Below are 12,594 nucleotides of genomic sequence, written 5' to 3'. Positions count from 1 at the left end.
GAAAGATGAAACAGAGTGCTGATAAAACTCCCCCCACTTTTATTTAGGGAAGGATTACTGTATATATTTAGAGAGAATGAATTTTGTAGAATTTGCCAGGGGTTTGGTTCCATCCTTTAATTAGGTTTTTTTCACCCCAAAGTAACCCAAGTTCCCAAATTAGAAGTTATCTCTCTTAGGGACACTCCTTTTATTGACCAAGGTCTGATGATGATGATGATGATGATGATGATGATGATGATGATGATGATGATGATGATAATAATAATAATAATAATAATAATAATAATAATAATAATAATAATAATAATAATATAGGTGCCTTAGGTGCAATCCCAAAACAACTGGCACACCACTTGAACACCATTGGCATTGACAAATGCGCTATTATCAGTTGCGGCCTTACTAGGAACTGCTTCCATCCTGCGACAATATCTGTAATACCATCAATTCAAACATCCACATCTGCTTATCCCAGGTCCTTGGTAAGGACTTGACAGGTAGACAAAAACAACATCTGGCTGACTGTGCGATGAATAATAATAATAATAATAATAATAATAATAATAATAATAATAATAATAATAATAATAATAATAATAATAATAATAATAAATGACAAACCCAATCTAAACCTCTGGTTGATTGGGCCACCAACCATAATATAATAATAGTTTACCCTGTTTCCACCCCCTCCCTGATTTTCCCCATGCAGAGAAAGTCCCATCTCACCCACCCTCCTTCCATGGGAGAGACCGGATGGGGAGGGTAGAATCACCGTGTCTCCAGGTTTTTCTGATTCATCCTCCATTGACCATAGCTTACAGGAGGAGCCTCTGGGAATCCACAGAGATGGTAAAGGCAAGAAGAATAAAAGCTGACTCACAGGGAAAGGATTTGGGGAGGGAAAACAGGGAGGGAAAAACTGGAGCAAGGAAAGCTCAGTCCGGGTAGATGATGAATCCGGAGAATGTGCTGTACTTGTTGGTGTTTCCACCGTGAACCTTCCCGCCGTCAAGCTTGATGAAGACTTCATCACCTACATCCAGGTGCAGGATCACGCTGTTGCTGGCGTAGTCATAGTTCTGGTCAGCATCTTGTGCAATAGCGCTGGCACGGACCTAGTTAAAGAAACAACAACGTTGGTTCTGCCTCTTCTGCTTTCACAAACAATGAGAATCCAACAACTAGATAGAACCTCTAGCCTCAGCTCCCCAGCTGAGGTGGGATGAATGACAAAAGGCAAGTGACAAAATGTGTACAGGGAGTCCTCTGTTCAGGACCACAACTGAGTTCAACATTTCGGTTGCTAAACAAGACAGCTGCTAAGTGAGTTTTGCTCCATTTTGCAACCTTTCTTGCCACAGTTGTTAAGTGAATCGCTGCAGCTGTTAAGTTAGTTTCAAGTTTCAAGTTTCAAGTTTTATTTAATTTGTATACCGCCCTTCTCCTTGGTAGGGACTCAGGGCGGTTCACAGGGTAACAAAGATGTTGAGTGAATCTGGCTTCCCCATTGACTTTGCCTGTCGGAAGGTCACAAAAGGTGATCACGTGGCACTGCAACTATCTTAAATGCATGCCAGTTGCCGAGTGCCCAGATTTTGATCACATGACCATGGCAATGCTGCAAAGGCCCTTAATTATGAAAAATGATCATGTCACTTTTTTTTCTGTGCCTTTCTAACCTTGAACAATCACTAAATGAGTGGTTATAAGTCAAGGACTACTTATATGTGGTCTTATGATGCAAGCTCCATTGTCTTCATACTGTAGTTGTGCGAAAGGGTAGAGTTTGCATTGTGACTCATAACATATGGGGTTTTTTTTCCATGTTGGTATCATTGTGCTCAGATATGAATGCATATATTCTTATCAATAGGTTTTGAAGTGGATATGAAAACCTGTAAGGCTGTTCATTGAAAAGAAGATGTACAGGGTAAATTTATTTAATATAAATAGTCCTTCACTTGCATTTAGCTTGATCCCCATCCCTACTCTGTTTCATCTTTCACCTTGAGTGGTGAAACTATATACATCAGGCACCTACTCTTTGAGAATGATCGGCACCCTTATCCTGGAGCCAACGTAATATAATTTCTATCAGGAGAGTCTCCAAGACCATAGGTGGTTGCCCCGGCAAAAAAAACCCTGTTCAATATAGCAAATCCTGCCTATGTTATCACCAAACTAATTTTTAAACTGTGAAGAAATTTCATTCTGTTCATTCTAAATTGAATCAAATGCCTGGCCTTGCTGTCAGCCCAAGTAGGTAAACCAGATTAGGAAACTACATAGAAAAACTAGAATTGCTTTTAATGACAATGACAGAATTGTCTTTGTCTTCCCCCTTCTTATATATACACTCAGTAAAGTAGGGAGGTCTTTTCCTAAGCTGCTTCTAAATGTTATCTAGTTTCTCAGGTTTTAGAAGGCATATTTGGTAAAGATGTTGAATATCTGAGGTTGGCTTATGCCTTGCCATTTTTTCCTCTTTACACATAACATTTTATGATGTCTTGATTGTTATGTCTTGTTTAGGCAAGACAAAAACCAAACACACAGGTCTAGTATAGGTGGTACCTGGCTCAAAATTAATAATTGTGACAGGGATCTTGAAGTCCTAGTGGACAATCACTTAAATATGAGCCAGCAGTGTGCTGCAGCTGCCAAAAAACCCAATGAAGTCCTAGGCTGCATTAACAGAGGGATAGAATCAAGATCACATGAAGTGCTGATATCACTTTATAATGCCTTGGTAAGACCACACTTGGAATACTGCCTCCAGTTTTGGATGCCACAATGTAAAAAAAGATGTTGAGACTCTAGAAAGAGTGCAGAGAAGAACAACAAAGATGATTAGGGACTGGAGGTTAAAACATTTGAAGAATAGTTGCTTAATGAAAAGAAGGACTGGAGATGACATAGCAGTGATCCAGTATCTCTGGGGTTGCCACAAAGAAAAGGGAGTCAACCTATTCTCTAAAACAACTGAAGACCGGACAAGAAGCAATAGGTGGAAAGAAGCAACCTAGAACTAAGGAGAAATTTCCTGACAGAACAATTAATCAGCGGAACAATTTGCCTCCAGAAATTGTGACTGCTCCAACACTGGAAGTTTTTAAGAAGAGATTGGACAACCGTTTGTCTGAAAGGGCATAGGGCAGGAGTCGCAAACTGCCAGCCTGAGGGCCAGATGCGTCATGCCAAAACCGTGCCCACCCCGTTGCCGGCAATGGGAAAAAAGTCATGATATGTCAAGACACGTCACATGACGTTGTGAGTTTGACACCCCTGGCATAGGGTTTCCTGCCTGAGCAGGGGGTTGGACTAGAAGATCTCCAAGTTCCCCTCCAACTCTGTCATTCTGGTATTCCTGTTATACTAGTTGACTATGGGTGCTCCTAAAAAGTACCTTCTATTTTGTTATCAAAACCATCTGGACATGGCTTTGTAGTCACCAGGAACTGAGCCTAATCCGAAGGTCTCCCTACTTTTATTGAGTAGCTACAAGGGTGGCTGCTCTCCTCAAATGCAGATTTTCTTCAGGAGAAGAAGTGTTTGAACTGAGTGCCTTCATTCTGTGAATCAGTTCTCTAGATTCTGAGAGCTATAGAGAAAATATAGATTATAGATGAAGATGAGAAGGCCCAAAGAAAGAAAACAAAAACCGTAACATTTGCAACAGCCAGGGAGCTTTCCTTTGAATAACAATTGAATTGTTTAGGAGTCCACAAAATAAGACAGACAAAAGGATTAGGCCACAGCAATAATTCTATCTTCTACTGTTAAATCCCATGAAAGATCGGATAGCTGGCAGTTTTGTGAAATAGCTCCTATCTAATCACTGTCTTCAAATGACAAGGCTGGGTTTACAGATTATGCTGTCGTGATTTTGTTAAACTTGGTTTCTTGAACAAAGCATGATTGATTGGGTTGGCACAACATGCAGAATTGAAACCAAAGAAACTGCATTTATGGCTGAGCACGTACCGTATTGTGAACCCTCTCTAGGAGGTTTTTAGTGTTGTTATGTTGTCCTTCATCACAGCCCAGGAATGGATTAAGATATGAGTGAGTGGGTAAATAAGAAGGTAGTGGGATGCCAAATCAAATAATATCCTTCGGTCTTCTGCCTCAAGTAAGACTTTGGCATTTGTATTCCTGCCTGGTATGGAAAGGTAAAAAGGGTAAAAAGGTAAAAAGGGATGCGGTGGCTCAGTGGGTTGGGACGCTGAGCTTGTCGATCAGAAGGTCGGCAGTTTGGCAGGTCGAATCCCAAGTGCCGCATAGCAGAGTGAGCACCTGTTACTTGTCCCAGCTTCTGCCAACCTAGCAGTTCGAAAGCACGTAAAAATGCAAGTAGAAAAATAGGGACCACTACGGTGAGAAGGTAACAGCGCTCTGTGCGCCTTTGGCATCTAGTCATGACGGCCACATGACCACAGAGACGTCTTTGGACTAGCGCTGGCTCTTCGGCTTTGAAATGGAGATGAGCACCAGCCCCTAGAGTTGGAAACTACTAGCACGCATGTGCGGGGGAAACTTTACCTTTACCTTTTACCTGGTATGGAAAAAAAATGGAAGTCCTACTTAACACACTTTCACAGAAAGGAAGTAGGGCAGTGATGGTGAACCTTTTAGAAACCGAGTGCCCAAACGGCAACCCAAAACCCACTTATGTATTGTCGGGTGCTGGGTGGGCGTGGCCAATTGGGTGGGCATGGCTGCAGTGGTAACGGCAGACTGGGTGGGACTAAAAAGTTCAATCAATCAATTCCAACTTTGTGAGATCTTTTTTTTCCCCACGAGAAGTTGAAATTGATTGATTGAACCTTTTCTTTTCTTTTTTTCAACACAGTGGTGGAGGCCTAAAACAAAAAGGTTTTATAAAACTTAGCTGAAGGCCTAAGACTGGGGTGATAGTATGCGTGCCCACAGAAAGCGCTCTGCGTGCCACCTGTGGCACGCATGCCATAGGTTTGCCACCACGGAGATAGGGAAATGTGTGAATTTGTGTGTGTGGTTCAAATCTGGGAGATATTAATTCCCAGTTAAACCTATTGGATGCTTGGATGCTTCTGGATAAATAACTTCTAGTGTTATCATTCAAAAGAGGACGACACATTATTCTTTTTCCGACCTCTGTTAGCACATATTCTATGAAGAGGAAAAAAATGGAAGAAATAGATGAAAGCACAAGGGCTTATAAGGGGATGTGCAATCCAACTTCCTCCTAGTTCCCTTTTAAAAATCCCATGAATGAAGCATGTTACTATACAATAAAAGCCTGTTTTGCAAGCAGTCCTGGAGTTGTATCCAGGGAGCCACAATACCTATTTCTGAATGTGCAATTTAGTTGAGGGCGTAGAGGCATAGCTAAGGGAGCTGAATAATGAATAATCCCATGACTGTAAGATATTTTCCTACCGCAGAATATTCTGCACATGAAATTTAGTAAGGAATACAGAGCTGACCATCACAAGAGTTTTCTATGAATATGCCTATTCTTGCAGTTCACCTGCTGTTTCTGAACCTTCGTTGTTAATATTGTTGTTGCCTTACAACCATGTATATAAATAGATGGATCGCAAGGTTTGCTTGAGTGAAAGAGCTCTGGTTAGGATGACTCCTGTTTTGAAAAATGACAGAAATTTACAAATGCTGGGATGATTTCATCTTCAAATTATTCTTTTGTTGCTCATATATTTTCCACTGTTTTATATGCAAGGTGACAGGAATTATAGACATCTGATTGAAATAATAGACCCATCACTTTCAGCTTCTGTTAGGAAGAAACAGTTGCTTTGAGCGATGCTCCCCTTCATCCAGGGAACACTTCTGCACCGCCAGTGGTGGGATTCAGCCGGTTCGCACCAATTCGGCAGAACCGGTAGCTAATTTTTTGTGGCACAGACCCAGAATGGACTTCTGGAAGTGGCATCCGCATGGAGAACCAGTTGTTCACATATTTGAATCCCACCACTGTGCATCGCTGTTTTAAATGCTCAGAAGCAGTTTTGTATCAATCTGTGATTGTCTGCAGCACAACTGGATAGTACTCTTCAGAGTCAGGTGGCATACAACTTCAAATAACAACAATAACAATAATAATATCCTAGCTATGGACTCTCCCTCAGCACATCCTTTCCTCCCAAGGTTTGCCGCTCTTTGGGGGGGGAAATGGGAGGAGGTAGTCCTTGAGTTACGACAGTAATTGAGCCTGTAATTATGGTCACAAATTGTGAGACTCATAAAGTGGGTCACCGTATGACAGGATTAGATTTTTTGATATATTGTGGTAATGGTTAAGTGAACACATTGTTCACTCTGGGGTGGTTTTTGCTGGAAATCAGAAGTAAACGTCAGTTTCCTGCAAAAATATAAATTGTGGTCACAGTTTATTGTGGGGCATTGCAAATGTGGGGCTGTTGCTGAGCACGGAAAATGTAGGCATATGACTGCGGAGGGGCAAGCACCAAACATTGGAACTTAGAAACTAGATGTAAGTAGCTTTTGGGGGGTCAGTCATAAATTTGAAGGGATGCGGTGGCTCAGTGGGTTAGGACACTGAGCTTGTCGATCAGAAGGTTGGCAGTTTGGCAGGTCGAATCCCGAGTGCCACGTAACAGAGTGAGCACCTGTTACTCGTCCCAGCTTCTGCCAACTTAGCGGTTCGAAAGCACGTAAAAATGCAAGTAGAAAAATAGGGACCACTACGGTGGGAAGGTAACAGCGTTCTGTGCGCCTTTGGCGTCTAGTCATGCTGGCCACATGACCACGGAGACGTCCTTGGACAAGCACTGGCTCTTCGGTTTTGAAACGGAGATGAGCACCGGTCCCTAGAGTCGGAAACGACTAGCACGCATGTGCGGGGGAACCTTTACCTTTACCGTAAGTTTGAATCTTCACTAAGTGACCAGTTCTAAGTTGAGGACAACTTGTATTTCACCCTGAGCTCTTAGAGGAAAGGTGGATTACAAGTCTAACAAATAAACTTCTTTTAATTAAAAAAATCTGTTTAATGGACTTAAAGAAAAACAAAGAAGTTGCATTACTGTTAGATGAGTTGAAAACCAGCTCCTTTTAGTGAGCAACGTTTGTTTTAGTTTGAGACCATTGACAGTTGGATTCCCATTTTTTACATGGTGTCATCTTTTCAGTGGAGAGTTGAATCATTACTTTTATATTGCTTTCCTTATTTGTTTCTTTTAATCTGAGTTATATAGGTTAACATTGGTCGCTGCTCAAATGGCTGCAATTGGAATGACTCATGTGCCTTGTCAAATAAATGGAGCAAAATAAAATTTCCCTCTTGGCTCACTCAAAACAATAATGAGTGGATGGTGTGGTATATGGAGAGGAATCGAACCCAGGAGCTGGGAGGTAGGAGAGTAGCCTCAGTGAAACACTGGCTCTGTGCTCCAGATATTTTTGTTGCAAAACTATCTTTCTGCAGGGTTTCTTCTTATGCCACAATAGGGCAAGCTAAAAGCTCCACTATCCATATAGGGTCTGGCATGTGATAACATGGGCACTGAGCCAACCCAGAAGCAGCGCATCGGTCACCTGCAGAAGTGTCCAAAACTTATCAAATCAAATAATTTGATTGCAGTTGTTAACCAGCAGTACCAAAACCTCTCCTTGAGCCAGGAGGCTGCTGATATTGGGTGCTGATGGTAACTTAATAAATTGTCCACGTAGTTAGCAGGAGTCAACAGCGACCTGAATGAAGTCTGTAAATTCAGATTTCTATTTCCATCCTCTGCATTTATTGTGTTACTGTATTATGTTAAATAGTCAAGGGACCTGTTGTGAAGTTGTGGACCCGGAATGAGGTAGCTGAAAATAAAAGCTTAGAAACAGACTGGAAACTAATCCAATAAACTCTCTTCAAGTTTTCTCAGGCCTGAGAGACATCGCACAGGGTCCACATCTCTCAGGTCCATCTTGAAAAAGGGTTTTCCAGTGCACAGGTCTGCACTGGACCATTTTTGTGAGCTAGTGTGTAATCCTATCAATAAACCTATACTGGCAGTTTTTCATCCTATCCCAGCTCCAAGTTGTTTTACCAAAGGCTCCAAGGATTCTTAATCTAGGTCCATCCAAGTATGACACCGAGATTTCAAAACATTCCCCTTTGATGCTGACAATGTCACTTGATTCTCCAAGCGTAATGTTTCTATTAGTCTTTGGAGAAATGTATTACACAGGGTGCACATATCAGCTTCTACAAAAAGTGTCATAGGTGGGACAGACCTGACAGCAGAAAGGGCACTTTCTGAAAACCAATACAGTATATAAAAATTTCACCATCCCCTAGATATTTTTTCCAGATTTCAAATTCGCTATTCTTGAACCAAAGAATTTTCCAAATAGAGGATAGGGTTTTCTTCATTTTGTTATATTACATTTTCTCTTTCTACAGATACTATGGAATTGGGAGAGAAATCCTACGAAGATTTATTTATTTATTTATTTTTATTTTATTAAATTTATATACCGCCCTATTCCTGTAGGACTCAGGGCAGTTTACAGGGAAAATTAAAAGCATAACATACAAAAATTAAAATCAGTTAAAACAATTAATTAATTCAAGTCCCCGAAATTTAAAACTAAAACCCAATAAAAATTAAAACCCCTCAGTCTGGGCCAGACAGCTCGAAGAGCCAAGTTTTCAGGTCCCGGAGAAATGAGCGAAGATCGGGGGCAGTCCTAAGTTCTGTGGGAAGTTGGTTCCATAGGGCCGGCGTGCCCACTTCCCCTGGGAATAACCCGTTGGCATTCCTTAACCAGCGGTATCCTGAAAAGGCCCTCCCTGTGGGAGCGCACAGGACGATGGGACGTTTATGAACAACCTATGAATGATGGGACGTTTTTGAACAACCTATGAACGTTTAAAAATGTAATAGATAAACAAACAAACAAATACGATGTTGAAGAAACCCAGCCTTTAGTAGCTGGTTAAACTGCTACACAGGCTAATCGGTCATGTTTCTCCCTTCCCCTTCTTTGTTATTACATTATATGAAATGCAATTAGTGCATGTTATGTTAATTCTGTTTAATTAAATTAATTTGCATTGTTAATTTCAGCACTAGAACATATGCTACTTTCAATTTTTCCACACCTCTGTGAATACCACAACTGAAAGTGTCATCCAGAAGAGATGTGAATTGCCGTGTGAAGGGAAGAAGGCAGGTCTTGTTCCCTTTTATCGTTGTCGGAATCCTTGTGGTTTGCTATTCTACAGGAATATATAACCTATATAATTGTGGGCGTGTGGGCGTGCATGCATGTCCCTTTGTGTCAGTCTTGACTCACTGGACAAATCCTTGCAGTTTTCTTGGGAAGACTTCAGAAGTTGTCTGCAATTGCCTTCTTCCTTGGGCTGAGTGACTGCCCAAGGTCACACAGCTGGCTAATACAGGACTAGAACTAGCCTACACCAAACAGTCTCTTTATAATCAAGGATAGGATGGGTTAACTTTAATCAAAAAATCCCCCCCAAGGTCATTCAGACCCATTTAAATAAATGTTATGTTTACATCATTCCCCTTAATTATTTAATTTAATAATTGAATATTTGAGTTGATTAAATTAAATTATGTAAAATAATTAGTAGTTTCCTAAGTTGAACTTTTGAACAAAGACAAATCTTCCTTGGTAGCTGCTGCAATTAAAGTACCCTGGATTGCAATTAAGTAGAAAGGGAGTGTACCAATTCAAAACGTTTAGACAATAATTGAGTAACTCTTTGCATTCCGCTATTATCTGACTAGAAATACAGATGGTAATGAACTTTGCTTAGGTTTTCTATGTAATTGTGTTGTGGATATTAACGCATGCTCTTTTCTCAGTATTTAAATATGCAATATCTTCCTGACTAAATAATTTAACATGGGAACAAGAACATAATTCAGCTCAGTTTGAAGGTTTTCTACTCCCACTGATTTTTATGGGAAATTAAATGTCAGCCAAACACCCTGCCGTTGAAGTTAACATCATGGTCCACATATCATGCTTTAATTGTCTGAGTTAATATCACCAATTGCTGGATTTCTATTATATATTGTACTTAGGAGTAACCAAACCAAATACGTTATTAAATAGTGCAAATATAGGCAACATGTTTGTGTGCATGGGCCACAGTTTTATAAATTTTTGGCTTACAACTAATGCAGGACACATCTCAAATTATGTATATATGTGTGTGTGTGTGTGTGTAAATTTTTTGGATTGCTAACAAAGAATTAAAGGGAGACTGATATGCATTTCAAACTTATTTGTTTTCATCAGTCAGCCATACCCTTCTGAGATTCGAACCTGGGATGATTGCACATTAGGCAGTTGTTTTTACCTCTAGGCCACAAGCTCTATCTCACTTTGTTAGCTGAGAAGCAAGGGGGATATGTGTTAAATGCTTGTTAACTATTTAGATTACCTTGCTAGGCCCCAAACATGGGACAAATCTTTATTTCCTGTTTCAGCCTAACCGAAGGCCATCGACAGGCAGTAGTCACAACAGTGACAGCTCATATTTGTGTAAATTTTTTTTTAGATTGCTAAAGCTGATGTTGCAGCTGTAGTTAGGTTTCTGTTTTGTGGTTGTGTGTCGTTATCGTGGGTTTGGATTTGCTTTTTGAATGGTTGTGTGGTGGTGATGTCATGTGATGTTATCATGAGTTTGGGTCTGGTATCATTCTTGGTGGTTGGGACTCATCTGTCAATCAAGGCGGGTTTCCAAATGGCTGGTAGGCGAGAGGTATCATCTCGTTTGTTCATGCTGTGGGGGCGTTTTTCTATCTCGATGGCTTCTCTGATTATTCTGTTGTTAAAATGTTCAATTTTGGCGATAGAAACCTAACTACAGCTGCAACATCAGCCACTTTAAACCCCTCCAAACCACACAATAAGCAAACTGACACCCACTATAAAAACATGGCACCACCACAAACATGGAGCCGAACAAAAGCAGCACAACTCACCAGTTCAGGTCTAAGGCTGGCAGCTGAGACCAGCCCATCCACTCAAAACACATCCCCACCCAATCAGAACATAGCCCCCATTCAAAACACATCCCCACCGAATCAGAACACAGCCCCCATTCAAAACACACTCCCACCCAATCAGAACACAGCTAACCCCCCACCCAATCAGAGCACACCTCCACCCACAGACCACACCCCCTCTGGCAGTTTAAAAAAGAAGAAAAAACAGCCACTACCACACACTTCTCCCAGAAGAACGAAGCTGAAGCCACCAGCCTGAGGATGAAGGATGAGATTTCATCAAAACGTTGCCCTGATACCTCCAATTCTACGTGGGGAAAAACCCGAATGACCAAAGATATATATATCTCAGAAGGGTATGGCTGACTGATGAAAACTAATAAGTTTGAAATGCATATCAGTCTCCCTTAATTCTTTGTTAGCAATTTAAAATTTACACAAATATGAGCTGTCACCGGTGTGACTACTGCCTGTCGATGGCCTTCAGGTTAGGCTGACACAGGAAATAAAGATTTGTCCCATGTTTGGGGCCTAGCAAGGTAATCTAAAATAGTTAACAAGCATTTGACACATATCTCCCCTTGCTTCTCAGCTAACAAAGCGAGAGAGAGCCTGTGGCCTAGAGGTGAAAACAACTGCCTAATGTGCAATCATCCCAGGTTCGAATCTCAGAAGGGTATGGCTGACTGATGAAAACTAATAAGTTTGAAATGCATATCAGTCTCCCTTAATTCTTTGTTAGCAATTTAAAATTTACACAAATATGAGCTGTCACCGGTGTGACTGCTGCCTGTTGATGGCCTTCAGGTTAGGCTGACACAGGAAATAAAGATTTGTCCCATGTTTGGGGCCTAGCAAGGTAATCTAAAATAGTTAACAAGCATTTGACACATATCTCCCCTTGCTTCTCAGCTAACAAAGCGAGAGAGAGCCTGTGGCCTAGAGGTGAAAACAACTGCCTAATGTGCAATCATCCCAGGTTTGAATCTCAGAAGGGTATGGCTGACTGATGAAAACTAATAAGTTTGAAATGCATATCAGTCTCCCTTAATTCTTTTTTAGCAATTTAAAATTTACACAAATATGAGCTGTCACCGGTGTGACTGCTGCCTGTCGATGGCCTTCAGGTTAGGCTGACACAGGAAATAAAGATTTGTCCCATGTTTGGGGCCTAGCAAGGTAATCTAAAATAGTTAACAAGCATTTCACACACACACACACACACACACACACAGAATCAGATATTTACCATCCAATATAAGCAGCAGCTTAGTGCATTTGTGAATCCAGTCAGTGAGAAATAGCATTGTTCAGTTTACAAACAGATACAATGCGGATTTATTCAAGCATGTTATTTCTTAAATAAGAGTAGCTCTTTGCACTTATGAATATATTCAGATTGACACTTAATTATGCCTTGACCGGTTGTCCAACTTAGTCAATGTTCACAAATGCTAATAATTGCCACAATAATTTTACAAGACTTCATCACAAGATACATTTCTTTTACATTCAAACAGATGCTTGAGTTTCATAATCATCAAGTATTTAGTTATTTGTATAGATTTATATATACATGTATAGA

The 12,594-nt window shown here is 40.7% G+C and overlaps 1 protein-coding gene across 1 annotated transcript in view; it reads right to left on the bottom strand.

Annotated features, from left to right (window-relative positions):
* Positions 1-941: 941 nt before the first annotated feature.
* The window catches only part of C1QL4 (complement C1q like 4), a gene marked incomplete at both ends in the record, with an annotated part of 33,878 nt that continues 22,225 nt past the window's right edge, over positions 942-12,594 (bottom strand). Inside the window, one exon of the mRNA XM_083351540.1 lies at positions 942-1,121. Coding sequence (XP_083207666.1) covers positions 942-1,121 — 180 coding nt within the window. The remainder of the gene's footprint in view (positions 1,122-12,594) is intronic.

The sequence above is a fragment of the Vipera ursinii genome (genome assembly GCF_947247035.1).
Source record: "Vipera ursinii genome assembly, chromosome: 2".
NCBI classification, from domain to species: domain Eukaryota; kingdom Metazoa; phylum Chordata; class Lepidosauria; order Squamata; family Viperidae; genus Vipera; species Vipera ursinii.
This window is presented reverse-complemented; position numbering and strand designations above follow the sequence as displayed.